At 41.0% G+C, this 17,108-nt stretch overlaps 1 protein-coding gene across 4 annotated transcripts in view; it reads left to right on the top strand.

The window, feature by feature from the left end:
- MALT1 (MALT1 paracaspase) overlaps positions 1–17,108 on the top strand; it is a 41,519-nt gene that overhangs the window by 4,270 nt on the left and 20,141 nt on the right. For 3 of the 4 annotated variants that reach the window (XM_079994817.1, XM_079994814.1, XM_079994816.1), the window contains exons 3-9: positions 3,307–3,428; positions 4,236–4,386; positions 9,175–9,353; positions 11,459–11,555; positions 15,317–15,349; positions 15,738–15,764; positions 16,782–16,814. In XM_079994817.1, coding sequence (XP_079850943.1) covers positions 3,307–3,428; positions 4,236–4,386; positions 9,175–9,353; positions 11,459–11,555; positions 15,317–15,349; positions 15,738–15,764; positions 16,782–16,814 — 642 coding nt within the window. The remainder of the gene's footprint in view (positions 1–3,306; positions 3,429–4,235; positions 4,387–9,174; positions 9,354–11,458; positions 11,556–15,316; positions 15,350–15,737; positions 15,765–16,781; positions 16,815–17,108) is intronic. The other variant, XM_079994815.1, reaches the window with a different exon arrangement.

Here is a 17,108-nt window from a genome sequence, read left to right as displayed (position 1 = left end):
TATGTTGAAAATTTGGAAAGTGGTTTGGCTCTTCTGGTTCAGAACTTGGAAGGCTTCCACCAACAGGCAAGAAAATATTGGAGGCTAAAATCATAACTGGGAGGGAAGGAAGGGTGAGTGGTCAGCTTTCTCCTCTCATTTCAGTTACCTGTCTTGTTTTGGAGCTATCAAAGGCCCTTCAGCTTTCTTCACCTGTTGGGAGGGAGACTTTAAAGGTCTACACGTGCAGACTCAGAGTCAGGCTACTTTTATGCTAAGCGCAACATTTTCCAGACTGGTAGCCATTTTAGTCTCTTGCAGCAAGAATAAATACAGTGGTACCCTGGTTTATGAACTTAATCCATTCCGGAAGTCCGTTCTTAAACTGAAACCGTTCTTAAACCGAGACACGCTTTCCCTAATAAGGCTTCTTGCTGCCGGTGCCCTTCCACCATTCGGATTCCGTTCTTAGACCAAGGTAAAATTCTCAAATCTGGACACTACTTCCTCTTTTGTGGAGTTCGTAAACCGAATCGTTCGTAAACAGGACTGTTCTTAAACCGAGGTACCACTGTATTGGCAAATATATTATGGAAGAAGATTTTGTGGACCACAGTCCACCTCACTAGATTTAACATATGTAACCTGGCAATCCATGACCCAGTGTACTTAGGGTATGCTAAAGACAAAATATAAAGCAGACTTTCGGAAGCCAGGGTTCTGATGCAGTGAGCTGCCACACAGGCAAATAAGTATTTAGGATGGGGTGGAATGACAGCTATACGAGTCACATGAAAAGTAAAGGTAACAGTATTGGCCCATAAGAAAAATCCCATGCATATCAGGGCAATACGTTTGTCAGGCCAACCACAGTATCATGAAATAATGTGCAGGCTTTTGAATTCTCCAGACCTCTTCATCATGCAAAACAAAAATGGTAAATAAGGCAGAGTGGGGGAGTTGACTGCTGGTAAAGCCATGAGTCTGTGTCTTGAAAGAGTCTTAATACAGAATGTGGTAGGAAATAGCATGCGTGCAAATTAGGCTCTTTTAGTTGGCACCATATCAGTGTAGCATCTTGCCTTAAGGTGTTGAGTTGGCCTTGCATGCAGTGACTGCAGTGTGTACTGGACCTCTGGTGTGAGAATCCGTCACCTTTATTGGTGGTACTGTAGAAAACCCTTGTTTTAGTCCAAGGCTGCTGCAGGATGCATGATGGACAGGAGGACATGGAACATCTCTCATGTGAATTTTAGCTCCACAAAGCTGTCTTTCTCTCCCCCTCCTTTTTTAGTAATATAATTATAATTATAATTTATTACTTAGGGCTTTAAGGCCCCTCAAACTATTGAGATGTCCAACATTTTTGGACTCATTTAAGGTTTCTGTATAATTTACCATTTAAACACCTAGTATCATAGAAAACACCTCCTTGTTGCAGAGTAACCAATGCTAAGCTTTCTAAATATTACCAGTTGAGTCTTAAAACAAGTTAAACATTGTCAAGTTATCAGAAACCAGAATTAAAATCCGTTATCAATAACCAAACAAGAAAGAGAAATAAAAAGCGGGTGGGGCAAAATCGCTCCCTTTCTTCTGTTAGATCACATAAAGAAAAATTCGCAAAACGTTGCCATTCATAATATTTCTTACTTTATATATTTCTTGTTTCAAATTAGTTGTTCCGTATGCGACTTCACATGCCTGTTTGATATCATTTGTTTATATTTGGAAATAGAGTCAGATTAGAGAGGAGGAATGTGTCTGTGTGTTTAGTAAGAGAAAAAAATCAAATAGGATGTACAGATCAATCAAAGGCAAATAAAAATCAAAGGCAATCAAAGGCAAATAAAAAATATAACTGTGACTGTGAATGAGTGAAGTACAGAGATTGTTTACATCTTCATCTTCAGTATTAAAAAGTAAATACAAACCGATGGGTCAGAATTTACATCTAAATGAAATCAGATCAAAAGCCATTTTAAAAGTAGAATTGGTTGGGGAAGAGGGCAGTCTGAAACATGTCTAGGCCAGGCAGAAGGAGAATCCATCATCATGAAGGCAAATGCCCCCTCCATAGCAATGCATGAATCATGAATGGAATTTTATTTCACAACAGAATAAGATAGGTGTGCCATGCTGGTTGATTACTTTAGCTATGTCAGTTCAAGCTACTCTGTTTGTACATCTGTGTATACACAAAGGATGGGGTTGCTTATCAGCCACAGACCATTAAGGTGAATGTGGCTATAATGTTGCCACTTTGCAGTAGTGCTGAATAAAAACAGGTGCTCCTTCTGAGAGTTCTATAACAGCAATCCCATCAAAATTCCAGGCAAATGAGAAATATTCTGCTTGCATATGTTGACATTGTAACCTTGACTGTGTAGAGAGCAAATTGAATTTAATGACCATCTGCCAATGCAATATAGAGGTCAAAGTCTTCATTGTTGTGATTTTATTCACCTTTGTTGGCTTAAGGTCTTCGTTGGCGCTGTGGTCTAAACCACTGAGACTCTTGAGGTTGCCGATTGTAAGGTTGGCAGTTTGAATACCTGTTACGGAGTGAGTTCCCGATGCTCTGTCCCAGCTTCTGCCAACCTAGCAGTTCGAAAGTAAACCAGTGCTAGGGCGGGAAGGTAAATGGCCTTTCCGTGCGCTCTGGTTTCCGTCAGTGTTCCATTGCGCCAGAAGCAATTTAGTCATGCTGGCCACATGACCCGGAAAGCTGGCCTGAAGCAAGATGAGTGCCACACCCCATAGTTGCCTTTGACTGGACTTAGCCATCCAGGGGTTCTTTACCTTTTACCTTACCTAAAATATGGGCACTGTTCTCACAATATTTTAATGGCATGCATAGAGATAACAACCTAGTTAACTACCCTCTAGCCGCGATTCTTAAGTTCAAGCTAGCATGGCACGGATCATATGTCATGTAAATCCATAGTTAATGTTTAACTGCAGTTTAGTGCAAACAAGCAACAAACATGCTGCTTTAAAGTCTGTGATTCTGGCCACACGAGAGGCTTGGGCTTGCTTTGTCATCTGAACCCGGCCATGTGGTTTGTTTCTCACTAGAGATATTTCCAAGTCAAGGTTTGTTCTTGATTTACCACCCATGGTTTGATTGGGAGTACCAAACCTCCAGCTTGGGTTCGGCTGACACAATGATATCAAAAGCCAGTGAGATGTCTAACAAAAGAAGTAACAGGACTTTATTCACAAATTGTCTTGCAAACAATTCACAATTATGTTAATAATAAAACATCAAATGTAAATTGTTTAATCTTCCGTATTAAACATGGCTTGTCTTTTCTTTTTTTACAGGTATAATGATAGTTGTAGAACCAGAATCTCAAGCTGTTCTATCTGGCCAGACAGTGAAGCTAAGCTGCTGGGCAGCTGGTTATCCACTTCTTCATTATCAGTGGTTCAAAGAAAGCAAAGCGGTAAATCAATTTATGAGGAAGCTCTGGGAATAACGGGAGTGGTGATAAGTAAACTGTGAAGCAAAATGGTCATTATTCTTAGCTGGTAAATAAAACTGCCAATATCATAATGCCATTCTGCAAACCAATGGTGAGACCATACTTGGAATGTTGTGTACAGTTCTGGTTGCTTCACCTCTAAAAGGATATTGTAGATCTAGAAAAGATTCAGAAAAGGGCACCAGAATGGCCAGGGAATTAGAGCAACTCGCCTATAAACATTTGGCCTTTTTCTTTTTGAAAAAGTGAGGTTTATTCAATTACAAATGATGTGGACAAATTGGAAATACTAGTACTCATGGCCATCCAAAGAGGCTGACTATTGGAAGATCCAAGATAGCCAAAATAAAATAATTAATTGCACAGTGCATAATTAAAACTATGGCATTTCCTGAACAGAATTGGAATTCCCTCCCACAGGCTATTAACTTGTATGGCTTGAAATTCTTGATGAATTCTTTGATGATAAGACTTTTTTTTAGCTATGATTGCTATATTCTGCCTCTGCTGGCTTGCTTCTGAATGTCAGTTGCTGGAATAACGTGGGGAGAGTGCTGTGGTATTCAGGTCCCACTTCCAAGCTTCCTATAGAGTCTAGTTGGCCACTTGGATAACAGAATGTTGGACTACATGGACCTTTGGCCTGATCCAGCATAGCTCCTTTAATGTTCATATTTGATTATAGTTCTTGTATGAAAAAGCAAGTACTATTGTGCTTTATCCTCCATCGTTGCAATTTGCATTTTATTATTTTTGTTTCTAACTCAGGTTCCACGTGGCAATACCCAAGAACTGGTGCTCAACCAAGTAAGTGCAGAGGATGCTGGTTTTTACATATGCCGAGTAAACAGTGACTATACTTACCAGTTCAGCCAGTGGGCACAGCTTGATGTCTGCGAAATCCAAGGAGCTTGCCATGGTGAGTTAGGAAACGTATGTCATACAATAAAAGCATTCTGCTGCGACGATGATGCTTTTGGGTCTTTGCGGCCAGTGGGTTATGGCTGCTTACGTGTTACTGTTTTTTCTTCTCTTGGTAATGATTGTAAAGAATGTCTCAGACCGGCGTAGAGCCACTGATGATGGAATTTTCCTCCTGCTCTATAGTTCCTGCTTCCAGAAAGTACAGGTGCTCCTGTCTGTTGTTCTCCATGCCTCCGTCTTGAGAACAGGATTGTTCCCCCCTCTTTTTTCTGCTTTGTTTCAACTTGCAGCCACTTCCTATAAGTAGTAGAATCAAATGGAAATGCTTTTCCTGAGGCTTACCACCTCACTTAGCAGGAGCAGAGGGTTAATGTTGTGCATAATGTTAAAGGTGCAGAGGGTAAATGCCCCACATAATAAAAAGCCACTTGTCACGAGTGTGGCCTTTGCCTGACATCTTAGCTTTCTTTGTGGAGGGAGGTATTTCCTCATTAGGGAAGCATTCAGACTTGCCACCACCTAGAGGCTGAGGTGATTCAGTCTATAAAAAGCATAGCCATTTGATTCCACTGGCTGCATAAATGGGCCCCGAGTTACAATTAAAGTATATGTTCAGATCCCCTCCTACCCTTCAGTCTCTTTTGGTCTTCCCTAATCTAGGGCTTATTCAGATGTTCAGTCAATGTAAGTCCCAAAGTCATTTTTGTGATATTTTGTGATAATCTCTGCATGATTTATTGTTCTCCCCACCCCAGTCAGCCTCTGCTTGAGCAGGCAAGCACACATACAAATAGGACCATAGCTCAGTGGTTGGGACAACCCAGCCAGATGGGTGGGGTATAAAATTATTATTAGTGGTAGAGCACTTGCTTTGAATGCAGAAGGTCCCAGATTCAATTTCTGGCATCTCCAGGTAGGGATTGAAGATGTGTCAATAGTATGATACCATGAGCTTCATGGAATGGTTGTGAGGCATTGGGAGGAGATAGTTCACCTCTGTCAAAAAAAAATGTATTCAGTTTAGATATGTTCTCCCAAACTGAGAGGGGGAACGTGCAGGTTCAACCCCCCCCCCCAAATCCCCACACCCCTGAAAAACTAGAAGTGAAACATTCACAAAATGATGCTTTATTGTGGAGAGGGGTACTTTTTACTACGTCTGCCACTGAGTTAAGGACTGGGTGAGTATTCTTGCACTCAATAAAAAGAGGACATTTAAAGCAGCTATAGTGGAGTAGATAGAGTTGTTACAGTCAGCATTCAGTAGATGAATTTGACAATAATTGCATTTCCCCTCAACAAAACATAGCTCACTGAGTGCAGGGGAAATGTGATACCTTGCAACAGAAGTACAAACTCGAGGGACGGTGTCTAGGTTTTGCACAATGTATTATTTGTTATTCTCATATGCTACCTTTTCTTTATGAAGCTCAAGATGATGGTGTATTTGCTTCACAGCCTATGAGATAAGATGGAGAGGGAGGGAGGGAGGGAGAGAGAGAGAGAGAGAGAGAGTTGCCTCAGACTACATAGTGAATTCGATAGCCGAGTGGGGATTTGAGGCGGAATTTTCCATTTCCAAATGTTACAGACCTAGACACTGTGGGTGGTATCCAGCTAAGTTTTAATCAAATTAGACCCACTAAGATTAATGGACATAGCTTAGTCATGTTCATTAATTTCAGTGGGTCTACTCTGAGTAAAGCATAGCTGTACCACAAGGAAAACTAAGAGTATATTTATTGCTCCAAAAACTGATTGTCTGGAGAGGTCCTGAGAATCATGTTCTGTGACCTTGTTTTGGTTTCACTAAAATTGCTTGAATCATCCACAGCCGTAATGAGCATTTTCTTCTGCCAGGTTCCCTTTTTCCACAGACACCAGACTACACTTCTGGTTTCAGAAGGTTAAGTTACTTCCCAGTTCATAGTACACTACCCTGGAAAAGTTATGATTAATTATGCCAAACTGTTCCGTAATTTGTGAAATTTTGATGGCGTTCCCGGCATCCAAAGGTCAATGAGCCACCTTGAAACTGCACAGAGAAGAATCTATTATAAAGCAGTACATAACTGTAATTTTTGCAGAAAACTGCAGTATTTTGTGTGTAACATTATACCAGGGAAGTATTCATATGAGGAAAACAGTAATAACTACAGTGCAATTACAAGGGAGCAGGCCATGACCCTGGAATGAGCCGTCCTACCCCAGCTGTTTATATTATTGTCATCACTCTCCTAGCACTATGGTTTGTGCAAGAAATGCTCTTCAGTCTTTTCTGACTACCTGATCTTAAAAGAGGATTTCGTATTATTGTCAAACTGTTCTGACGTTACACTGATTTTTGCATTTATGCATGTTCAAATGAACTACAGTTAAGAAAAAATGGGAGTGCTATAAGACTCCCCCAGGAGGAGAGTTCAGATGCTATACGTTTCTCTCTTTGATTAAAAAAAATCAAATTTACAATCTTTATAGACCATTTCTATTAACATTAGATGTCCTTCTGATAATTTAAATAGCTACATTTCCAGGGGCTTGTTTGAATTGAAAAGAAGGTCTCGATGTCATATGGCGCTTAATTTGTTCGGCTTTCTTAATTTTTATTATTATTAATTGAATTTATAGCTGAAGGAGCCCATAGAGACCAAAAGATTTGCAGTCAAAACATTTCCCTTGCTTAGGAGGTCAGAGCATGGCTGTTCCTCAATCTTCCATTTAATTCTTTCTCCTGCCCCTATTCTGTGTTCAACATTTATGTCAAGGCATGATTAGCTGTTAAGCAGGGTTTGTAAAGCTGCATATGCCACACTCTGGTTAATTGGTAACAGTAGAAGATTGGGAAAGAAGCATGTGTGCATATGGTTAAAAACACCTAAGAGATACGGAAATATTATTCATGTTATTTGTGAAAATCGGTTTAGTTGTGTGATGGATGAACTGACGTGGTAGTAGTGAATAAGAGAATGATCAACAGGAATGCCTCTGGGAAAGAACAAATGATTCCTTGGCTGGAACCCAGTTACCTGGCTGTTGGGCACATCTTGGGGAATTTTCTGTTTTGAATATTTCCTGTTTCGAAATTATTTGTATCATGTATATAACGGCTTCAAGAGATGTCTTTAAATGTATCTTATGAAGCCATTACATGTACAAAATACCTAGTAAATTATTTTGGTGTCTTCTATGAAAGCAGCCTTGTATACGTGCAGAACACATCAATTGTTGGACCTTCTTGAACACAGTCTGCCTGCTCTTCGTGTCGTATAAAATGAGAGCATCTGGAGCTGTAGGAAGACCAGAGAGTTTCAATGCATGCAGTACATGATGATGTTGAACCTTTAATCCAAAGCCCTTGACAGGTTAGGTGGCAACTGCAGCATGTGTCTGGGTTGTCTAAACCTTTTAATCCATGCACGCTGACACATGATTGATTGACCACAACAACTGAGTTAAAAACTTCTGACAGACCTTGCTCTGCTTTAATGGTGCAATGTGTGCACTCTGTAGTGCCACACATTCAGTGCATACCTAACATCTTGCTAGCTTATGTTTGTGCATTAGAAATATTTGGCCACAGAGGCTTAGTTTTCGCTTCGTTTTGTTTTAAATACACTTAGGAACATGCATTAATTAATTCCAGGTGGTTGTTGTTGTTATTCAGTTATTGCATTTATAGCCCACCTTTTTCTCCAAGGAGCTCAAGGTGGGCATACATGGTTCTCCTCCCAATCAAGCACTTCTGATACCACTCCCATTCCTGGGTCTGAAGTGCAACTCCTTCAATGTACTCCTCTAGAAATACACAAGCGACCTGTGAAGAAACAGGAAGACTGATGCTATTCCCTTACTGTCCGTGGCATTGAGCTGTGTAGAATGAGTCTGTGGGTGTGTGTTACGCAGATTATATTTGGCAATGCTTTAGCGTTAACAGGAAACAAAATGCAGGAACTCAATGTGAGTTTCTAAGAACGCCTTGGAGAAAGAGGAGCACGTCACTAACTTGAAATAACTTGCTGTGCAGGGTTCTGATCTTTACTTTTTTTAAAAAAACTTTTCAATTAGCTTATCTATTAAGGCAAGATAATTCAATAGTTAATGCAGTTTGAAACCTAGGCTGTTGCTTTTGCTCTATAGGGTAGCAAGAGGACCCTTCCCCTGTCAGCTGATTTCCTATGTGAGCCTCCTCCCCGCTCTCCCTGAACCCACCCTCACAATCTCTCTTCCACACTTGCCGTGGCAAATGGTTGTCGGCATCCATCTGTCTCGAGAGACAATGGAGTGTGTCTCCAGGGGTGAAGTCAAGCCGCTGTGTTAGCAGCAGCAAAGTGACCTCCTCAGGGTGCAAGCCTGGGCAGTGTGCGTTTATATCCTACCCTTCCTCCGAGGGTGGCAAATGCACAAAAAAAGTTATAACTGTGCTATTAAAAAACAAAATATATTTTAAACAGTTAAAAGCATCTTTTAAAATGTGCTTTAGAAAAGCAACTAGGGAGGGGTAAGTGGCTGTGCAAGGAGGTGAGCAGGGAAGCAATGAAACACTCTTCTTGCTTCTTCTCCTTCACAAATTTTGTAGCTCCCCTTTCTTGGGTCTGCTGCTAAAAAGAGGTAGCACATGTTCCAAATCTGTTTACTATCAAATCGTGAACATTGTTGTATTTTTAAATTGCTTTTATATAAGCAAGAGGTTTTTTTATTATAGAAAGCTGTATATTTTTACCATCTGTTTTTACCATCAGCTGCTAAAGAATCTCAAATTCCCTTTCTTAATCTTGCATTTAAGGAAACTGTCCGGATTTACCTGAAAAGAAAATACATATTTACATCCATCCACAGTGCCAAAACCTGCTAGTAGGGGAAACATTGAGTCTTCAGTGCGGAGCTATAGGAATCCCTATGCCACAATATCAGTGGTACAGAAATGGATCTCCACTGCCTAATGGTGATAAAAAGGTCTATACGGTGAGTCTTAACTCTTTTGCCTTTGTTTGTTTGTTAGAGTTATTGCCATAAGTAATATTTCCAGCATGGCAGGCAGGAGGTACACAGCAAATACTGTAGGTATATACGCAATACTATTACCATAAAACTAAAAACATTAAAATCAGAAAAAAATCCAACAGCAGCTATCCACATCGCAGGACCTGATAAATTCAGGTATTTCCAAATGCTTGCAGAAAAAGATGAGTATTTGGTCTATGGCAGGCAGGTCCAACTCTCTAGAGACTGCGATCTACTCAGAGTATAATAAAACTGGCAGTGAGCTACTCATAGTATATAAAACTGGCAGTGAGCTACTCATTGTCATTGCCAAGAGTTGTTGAGCTTTTGGCGGGGGGCGGGAATTGCCCTGAATCGCTCTTACAACAATATGTCATCCTCCCTACTTCAAACATTCTGCCACTGCGGAATGGGAAAAAAAACTTGCAAAACGGTGACGGTGGCAATGGGACATAGTGCCAGGGGTGGGGCGCGGAGCGATTGATCAGGAGCACACAGGCGATCACTTTTTTTAATACCGAGATCGATATGGAGCACCTGTCGATCGCGGTCGACCAGTTGAACATGTCTGGTCTATGGCAACCAATGCGGGAAGCTGAATGTCCTGGAGGCGGACATTCCGTACCTGGGATGCCACAACCGAGAAGGCCCTGTGAAACCAGCAGGGTCCCCTTTGCAGACCTTAATTGCCAAGATGGCATCGAACCTAGTAGCACACCATCAGCCAGTGCAGTTTGCGCAGAATGAGTTTTATTTGATTCTGGTAAGACAAATCACTTAATACACTAGCAGCTGCAACCTGCACCAGCTGCAACCGCCAGACCATTTTCAAAGGCAGCCCCGTGTGGAACATTTTACTAAATTGACAATGAACCACGTGGTAGGTGCTTGTCTCCCGGCCATTTTGAGGACAGTGGATGCAAGTGAGGGGACATTTTGGGTGATGGCTGCTTGTTTGTGGAACTTGCTACCCTGAGAGGTCCTTCAGCTGCTTTCTGGTTGCCTTTTAGCTGGGACCAGCATGTTTTTATGTTGGTCTGCTTTAATTAGGAGATATATTTTATTGCTGTTAGGATTGCATTTAATAGCTGTAAGTGAGGGTTTATGTGGGATGGCTGGTTCGGAATATAATAGTTTTACTACTCTTTCCATTTTAATATTTTTAATTGTACATTTTAATGATTTGTTTTTAAAATGTCTTTTCCATTTTTTCTGTACTCTGCTTTATAAAAAAAAAATACATCTGGAAAGGTGGTCTGGAAAATAAATAATAAATAAATCAGTGTTATCCAATTTAAATTAAAAGCCGCCTGGAAATAAATACTTTTTAAAGCATGATCTTGAAATTCTATATATGAATGAAAATGTTCTTTAACTTCCTAGTGCTCTTGTCATTAGCATGCTGATAATATCTGCTTGAATCTCTTTGGAGTACTGAACTCTGATGCGAGTTTAATTGCATGTATCCTATTTCCTAAGGTATTAACTGGGTGGGTAGAGACAGCACACAAGGTCTTTAATAGTTCATCGTTACTTCAAATTTCATGTAGAGCTAGATGCAATCCTCCAACGCAGTGACCTATGCAAATATATTATTAGTTTCATGTAATGTTGGTAACAGTTTTGTTCTTGGACACTAAAGTCTTATTTTAGAAAACTCTTCTCTCCCTCTTAAAATTCATATAAGATGTAGATTTTCCCCCAGCCCTTTGCACCCCTGTAGTAGACTTAAGGGAGCCCACGTATTAGGACAGGTCGTGAAAGGAGGATTCAAAATCTGCAGATCTGAATCACCTCCCCACAAGATAGCAAAACTTGTTGGTTTGTTTATTTAAAAAAAATAACTTGCAAAAAATAACATAGAACATGTGCCACTTGTCTGTGTTAAGGGATAAAACAAAGGTTTGCCACCTCAGTGCTTAGATTTCAGAGCAGACGATTTGGGACGTCTAAGCACAGTCTTCTAGAGTTTTTGGGTATACAATTTTTTTGTTAAGTCTTGATCTTAGTACTGATGGAATTATTGAGAATGCAGTTTAAGTATATCCTACCAGATATCCTTCTAGGTCTCCTGCATAGACACTGAACACCAAGGTACATATTGGTGCCGTGTATACAACAACCAAGACAATCAAGAAAGCAGGAAGATAAAAGTCGTTGTAGGTAAGAAACTTCTTTATTGGGTGTAATAAACAGAGTCTGGCGTTGAGTGCTCATTAGTGAGCCTACTCAGTGACAAACTTTGCTGCCTCCATTGCATCCATATTTTGCTGTCCAGCTTTTCCTGGTAGAATGGGGTCTTTTACATTCTGGCCTGAAAAAAGGTGGTAGAACCAACGGTGGCTCACCTCTGCTTGTTTGCAAAGCATTTTGAGGATAAAATCGCTTTCATCTGCTGGGGCCTTGACTCCACTGTTTCATATATTTATTTATAAAAAAAATACATACTGCTATTGATTTAAAAAAATCAGAGTGCTTTACAACATAAGAATGGCCTCCTGGATAAGGCCAGTGACCCAACTAGTCCAGCATCCTACTCTCACAGTTGCTAACCGGTAACAACAATTGTACATAAAACCATACAATAAATGCTACATATAAAGTTAAAATAAGAAATTGGCTGGCTATTGTTGGTAGGCGTTCTCTTAACGCCTGCATAAGCCTAGCAGAATATTAAAGTTTTCCGCAGATGTTTAGAAGTTCAATGGAACCTGCTGGAACTCAACTGATAAGAGTATTCCACAGTCCTGGGCCATGACCCTAAAGGCTTGGTTTCTTCTTGTCAGATGAGCCTCACCAACTCAGGGAACAATCAATGATGATCCGGCAGATTATCTCAGTGATCGAGCTGGAATGTAAAGGTTCAGATACCCTGGACGTAAGCTGGTCAGGGCTTTGTAAATTATCACAAGGACCTTGAATCTGATTCGGTAATAGATGGGCAGCCAGTGCAGATGCTTTAACAATGGTGTCACAAGTGTGCTCTGTTGTGTTGGATGAGCTTCAGTTAGTAAGACCACTCCTTAAGAAATTCGCCCTAGATTCAGAAAATCTAAGTCTAGTTTCCAGGCTCAGTTCAAAGTGCTGGCTTTGGCCTATAAAGCCCGATACCCCAAGGACCGCTCTCCCCACAGGAACTGAACCAGACCCTGTAATCATTATCTGATGCCCTTCTTCATGTGTCCCCTCTACACGAGACCTGGAGGATGGCAACATGAGAATGGGCCTTTCAGTGGTGGCTCCCTACTTGTGGAATGCTCTCCCATCTTTAATTTTAGATGCCGAGCAAAATCTTTCTCTTTAATCTGGACTTTTGGCCCTTGATATGAAGGGTTTCAGGTATTTGCAGCTTCTTTTAATGGGGCAGGACCTGTAACACATGGGCTTTATCTGCATAATTGTATTTTTAGGTTTTATTGCTTTTGGGGGGTTATACTTTGCTTTAGGGACGCGGGTGGCGCTGTGGGTAAAAGCCTCAGCGCCTAGGGCTTGCCGATCGAAAGGTCGGCGGTTCGAATCCCCGCGGCGGGGTGCGCTCCCGCTGCTCGGTCCCAGCGCCTGCCAACCTAGCAGTTCGAAAGCACCCCCGGGTGCAAGTAGATAAATAGGGACCACTTACTGGTGGGAAGGTAAACGGCGTTTCCGTGTGCTGCGCTGGCTCGCCAGATGCAGCTTTGTCACGCTGGCCACGTGACCCGGAAGTGTCTCCGGACAGCGCTGGCCCCCGGCCTCTTGAGTGAGATGGGCGCACAACCCCAGAGTCTGTCAAGACTGGCCCGTACGGGCAGGGGTACCTTTACCTTTACCTTACTTTGCTTTAGTGCTCGTATTGTGTTTGTAAATCACTTTGGGTCACTTTTTCGAGGAAAGCAGCTAATAATAATCTAGTTCAGTACATAAACATCAAGAACTACTAATGAGAAGTTGGATCACATATGATTCACATGACACTTTTTTTCTGGGACATGCTGTGATACGCTGTGTACATCTCAAAACTTGACCCAAAGAAAATTAACATATGAAACCTTTCAGGCTCAACCTCTTGATGCTGAACACCACCATAGCAGCCACTCTTGCAATTACCGTATTTTTCGCTCTATAGGACGCACCAGATGATAGGACACACCTAGTTTGGGGGGGAGGAAATAAGGGGGGGAAATGTCTGAATCCCAGAAGCCAGAACAGCAAGAGGGATCTGGCTTCTGGGATAGCTGCTGGGATAGCTGGTCTAGCTTTGCGTGAAGCCTCCGCAGGGCACGGGGAGCCTTCATCCCCATGCCCTGCGGAGGTTTCTGGGACAGCCCTCCAGAGGGCAGCAGGATGAATGCACCCCGCTGCCCTGCGGAGGCTTTGCGCCGCTAACCCCGAAGCTATTACAGCGAGACGGAGTGCTGCGCAGTGCTCTGTCTCGCTGTTCTGGCTTCTGGGACAGCCTGTGAAGCCTCCGGAGGGCAGCGGGCTGCCTTCATCCCGCTGCCCTGCGGAGGCTTTGTGCAGCTAAGCCAGAAGCTAGAACAGGGAGAGGGAGCGCTGCACAGCGCTCCCTCTCCCTGTTCTGGCTACTGGCTTAGCCGCGCAGCCTGCATTTGCTCCATAAGACACACACACATTTTCCCTTACTTTTTAGAAGGGAAAAAGTGTGTCTTATAGAGCAAAAAATACAGTACAATAAAGATTTTTGGCGTGATCCTCTTTCACTTACACAAGTTTATGACCTTGTCTAAATTGCTTAACCTCCAAGCTTACTCATTTCGGAAATAGTTAGACTTGCCAGCAGCATCATGTGCATATGAGAAACTTGATGCTTCAGATTAGCAGATAGGATCTCTACATCACTTATCAAGTTTCTAAGTCTGCTACCCATTACTGTATAACAAAAGTTAATTTGAGTTCCTAAGACTTGTTCACATTCATGAAAAGTGTGTATGTGATTGGTGCCATAATCCCTTCATGCTGTTCTGAGTAGTGAAGTCGGGACCGCCTAAAAAACTAATGTGCAGTTCACTGAATTAAAACAATTTTCTTCATTATTGCTTTCATTTAATGTTAACCACAAAAGGAGGCTTATAATTCAGTGTATTGTGTGTCTGTATATACTGTGCAGGCACAATCAACATAGGATTTGACTTAGGAGGTGACATTAAGTGATTATGAACAAGAACTTTAGTTCAAGATTGATCATATGGATGCAAGTTTTTTATACATCGTATGTTGTAACTTGCTGTCTGGCTGTGCAATAGAGAATGTCAATAGGTAGACCAATGATGCATCTGCTACAGAATGGAGGTTGGGTTTTTTCTCCTCTGCAACGTGTTTCTTGGCTGCCTTACTTGCTTACTTGTGAGGTGATATATAAATATTTTAAAAAAATAAATACAGTGGTATCTTGGTTTACAAACTTCATCCATTCCGGAAGTCCGTTCTTAAATCAAAACCGTTCTTAAACCAAGGTGCGCTTTCCCTAATGAGGCCTCCCGCCGCCGGTGCCCTTCCACCGTTCAGTTTCCGTTCTTAGACTGAGGAAAAGTTACTGGGGCTGACGTGTTGGAATCCAAGAGCATGGGGGGGGGGCTGTTTCCCCATGTACATGTGCTTGTTCTTTTGATTTCTTTCTATTTGTGGCATGCTGTGATCTCAACAGGATTATCTGTAGGGTCCTATTGGATGGCTTGTTTGCCCTTGGACTGTAGGTTTTTGAGCACATTTTGGAAGTGATTAGTTACATGATTCCATGCAGGATTAATTTGACAGCATGCTGTCTTGTGTATATCAACACAAGGTTCAAAATTATGTATAGTAGCAGCCGAACAGAATGATTGCCTTAATGCTACATTGGATTCTACATTTTCTTTATAAAACATGATTGTCATAAATGCAATCAAGAACTTCATTTCAGTATTCTTCTTTTTTCCTTAAATCTCAAGGTGGAAAATCTATTGCAGTAGAATGCTCTGAAGGTAAACTCAGCCAAATGTTGTAGAGCTTATTGATGAATTCTGTATGCTGGGAATTCAGGAGATTATGGGATCTATCGCTAAAATAGAATTGTGCACTGTGTTGGACCATAATGCTATCTACAGAGCTGATGTAACATAATCTCATATTTATGCATGAGCTTCTCATTTCTACCTTACAAATTCCACTGCATATTTTTTTCTTTCACTCTGAAGGTGGAGCTGCTTTATCTGTTTATCATGTTAAAGAGATCATCATGAAATGTTATCAGTAAACATTACTTTCCTTCCATCTCTGACTTTGTTAGATGTAGCAAAATCCTGCTCTTGAATCTCTGTTAACATGCTTCTCAAATACATATTTGTTACAGTTTTCTATTTTCTTTTTCAGAGGACTTGAGTGGCCTTGGAGGGCCTGGTAAGTAAAACATACTTTTTAATTGTGCGTAAGTAAAAACATAAAACAATCAAAAGGACTTAAAAGCTAAAGTGCACAAGACCAAACAACCAAATTTAGATTTGAGTTTGACATTTCAAGACCACCTGTTCACGTACATGTCAGCCATAGTTTGTTCATTCATAAGCCTTTCTAGAATATAGTTGGGAAAGGTGGTATAAAACTGAATCTGTCTCATTGCTTGAGTTAGCATGGAGTTAATGATGTAGCTTTGAATGGCCTAATGTCAAATAGGTACGATGACACCCATCAGGTGTTTGGTAAATCTGTGGTATCAAATAATGACTCCATTAGGGATTGTGCCAAGCATTTTGTTCCCCAAAAGGTCATGTCAATCCTTCTCTGGCTAAAGGAGCACATATCTGCTTTTTGCCAAGCACTACTGTAGATTCCAAAATACTCCATCACATTATATATTCGGTGGGTTACGTGCATAGGAATGGAATCATTAGGAATTATACATTGCTTGCATAGAATATTTTCTGTGCTTTGATACTGCAAGCAGTGCATTGGTAGTAAAACATCCTTTTATATAGCATGGAGACAAGGGTTGGTTATCTCACATCTCTGTGTAGTTTACACCAACGGAGGCTTACTCTCCCATCTCCCCCAAGCAGAATCCCCCTGTCTGTCACCAGTGCTATATTGCAAATTTATATCTTGCAACATGGTTGAACATAAGAGGATTGGATGGTGATGTACTGCACGTTTTCAGGATTGTAGCCTGTTTGGTTTTAAATTGTACTAGAAATTAGAATATATGAAAATTCTGTGAACCACCCTGAGATTTTCAGGTGAAGGGGGGTTTACAAATGTAATCAACAGAATTTAAAAATCTACAAACCACATTGTGTATGAGAAAAATGATGTAAATGTATTTAAAATGTAAACAACATGTAGGATCCAAGCTGAAGAACATTTTCATTTGCAAAATATGTTGACAACAGAGTGAACCTTTTCATTCATTTTTTTAAACAGATCTTAAAGAACCGTTGTCTGAAAGGCAATTTGGTGAGTAATTAAATTCTTCTTTAGAAACATGGCTATAATCTAGAGCATTCTTCCCCAGTCTGGTGCTTGCCAGATGTTTTGGACTATAACTCCCATAATACCTAACTCTGGCCATGCTGGATGGCTGGTCTAGAGAGGACTAGATTGGGGGAGGCTGATCTCTCAGTTTTCAGTACTTTGTACTCCATTTGGGTAACACTTCCACTTTTTTATTTGAAAGAAAAGATTTACCGGTACTTGGGATAGAAAGTTTTGTGAACCAAAAAAGAAAAAAAATGCTGTATGCTATAATAT

This window comes from Podarcis cretensis (assembly GCF_951804945.1).
Source record: "Podarcis cretensis genome assembly, chromosome: 11".
Taxonomy (NCBI): domain Eukaryota; kingdom Metazoa; phylum Chordata; class Lepidosauria; order Squamata; family Lacertidae; genus Podarcis; species Podarcis cretensis.
The sequence above is the reverse complement of the archived record's forward strand: the minus strand, read 5'-3'. Positions and strand labels throughout refer to the sequence as shown.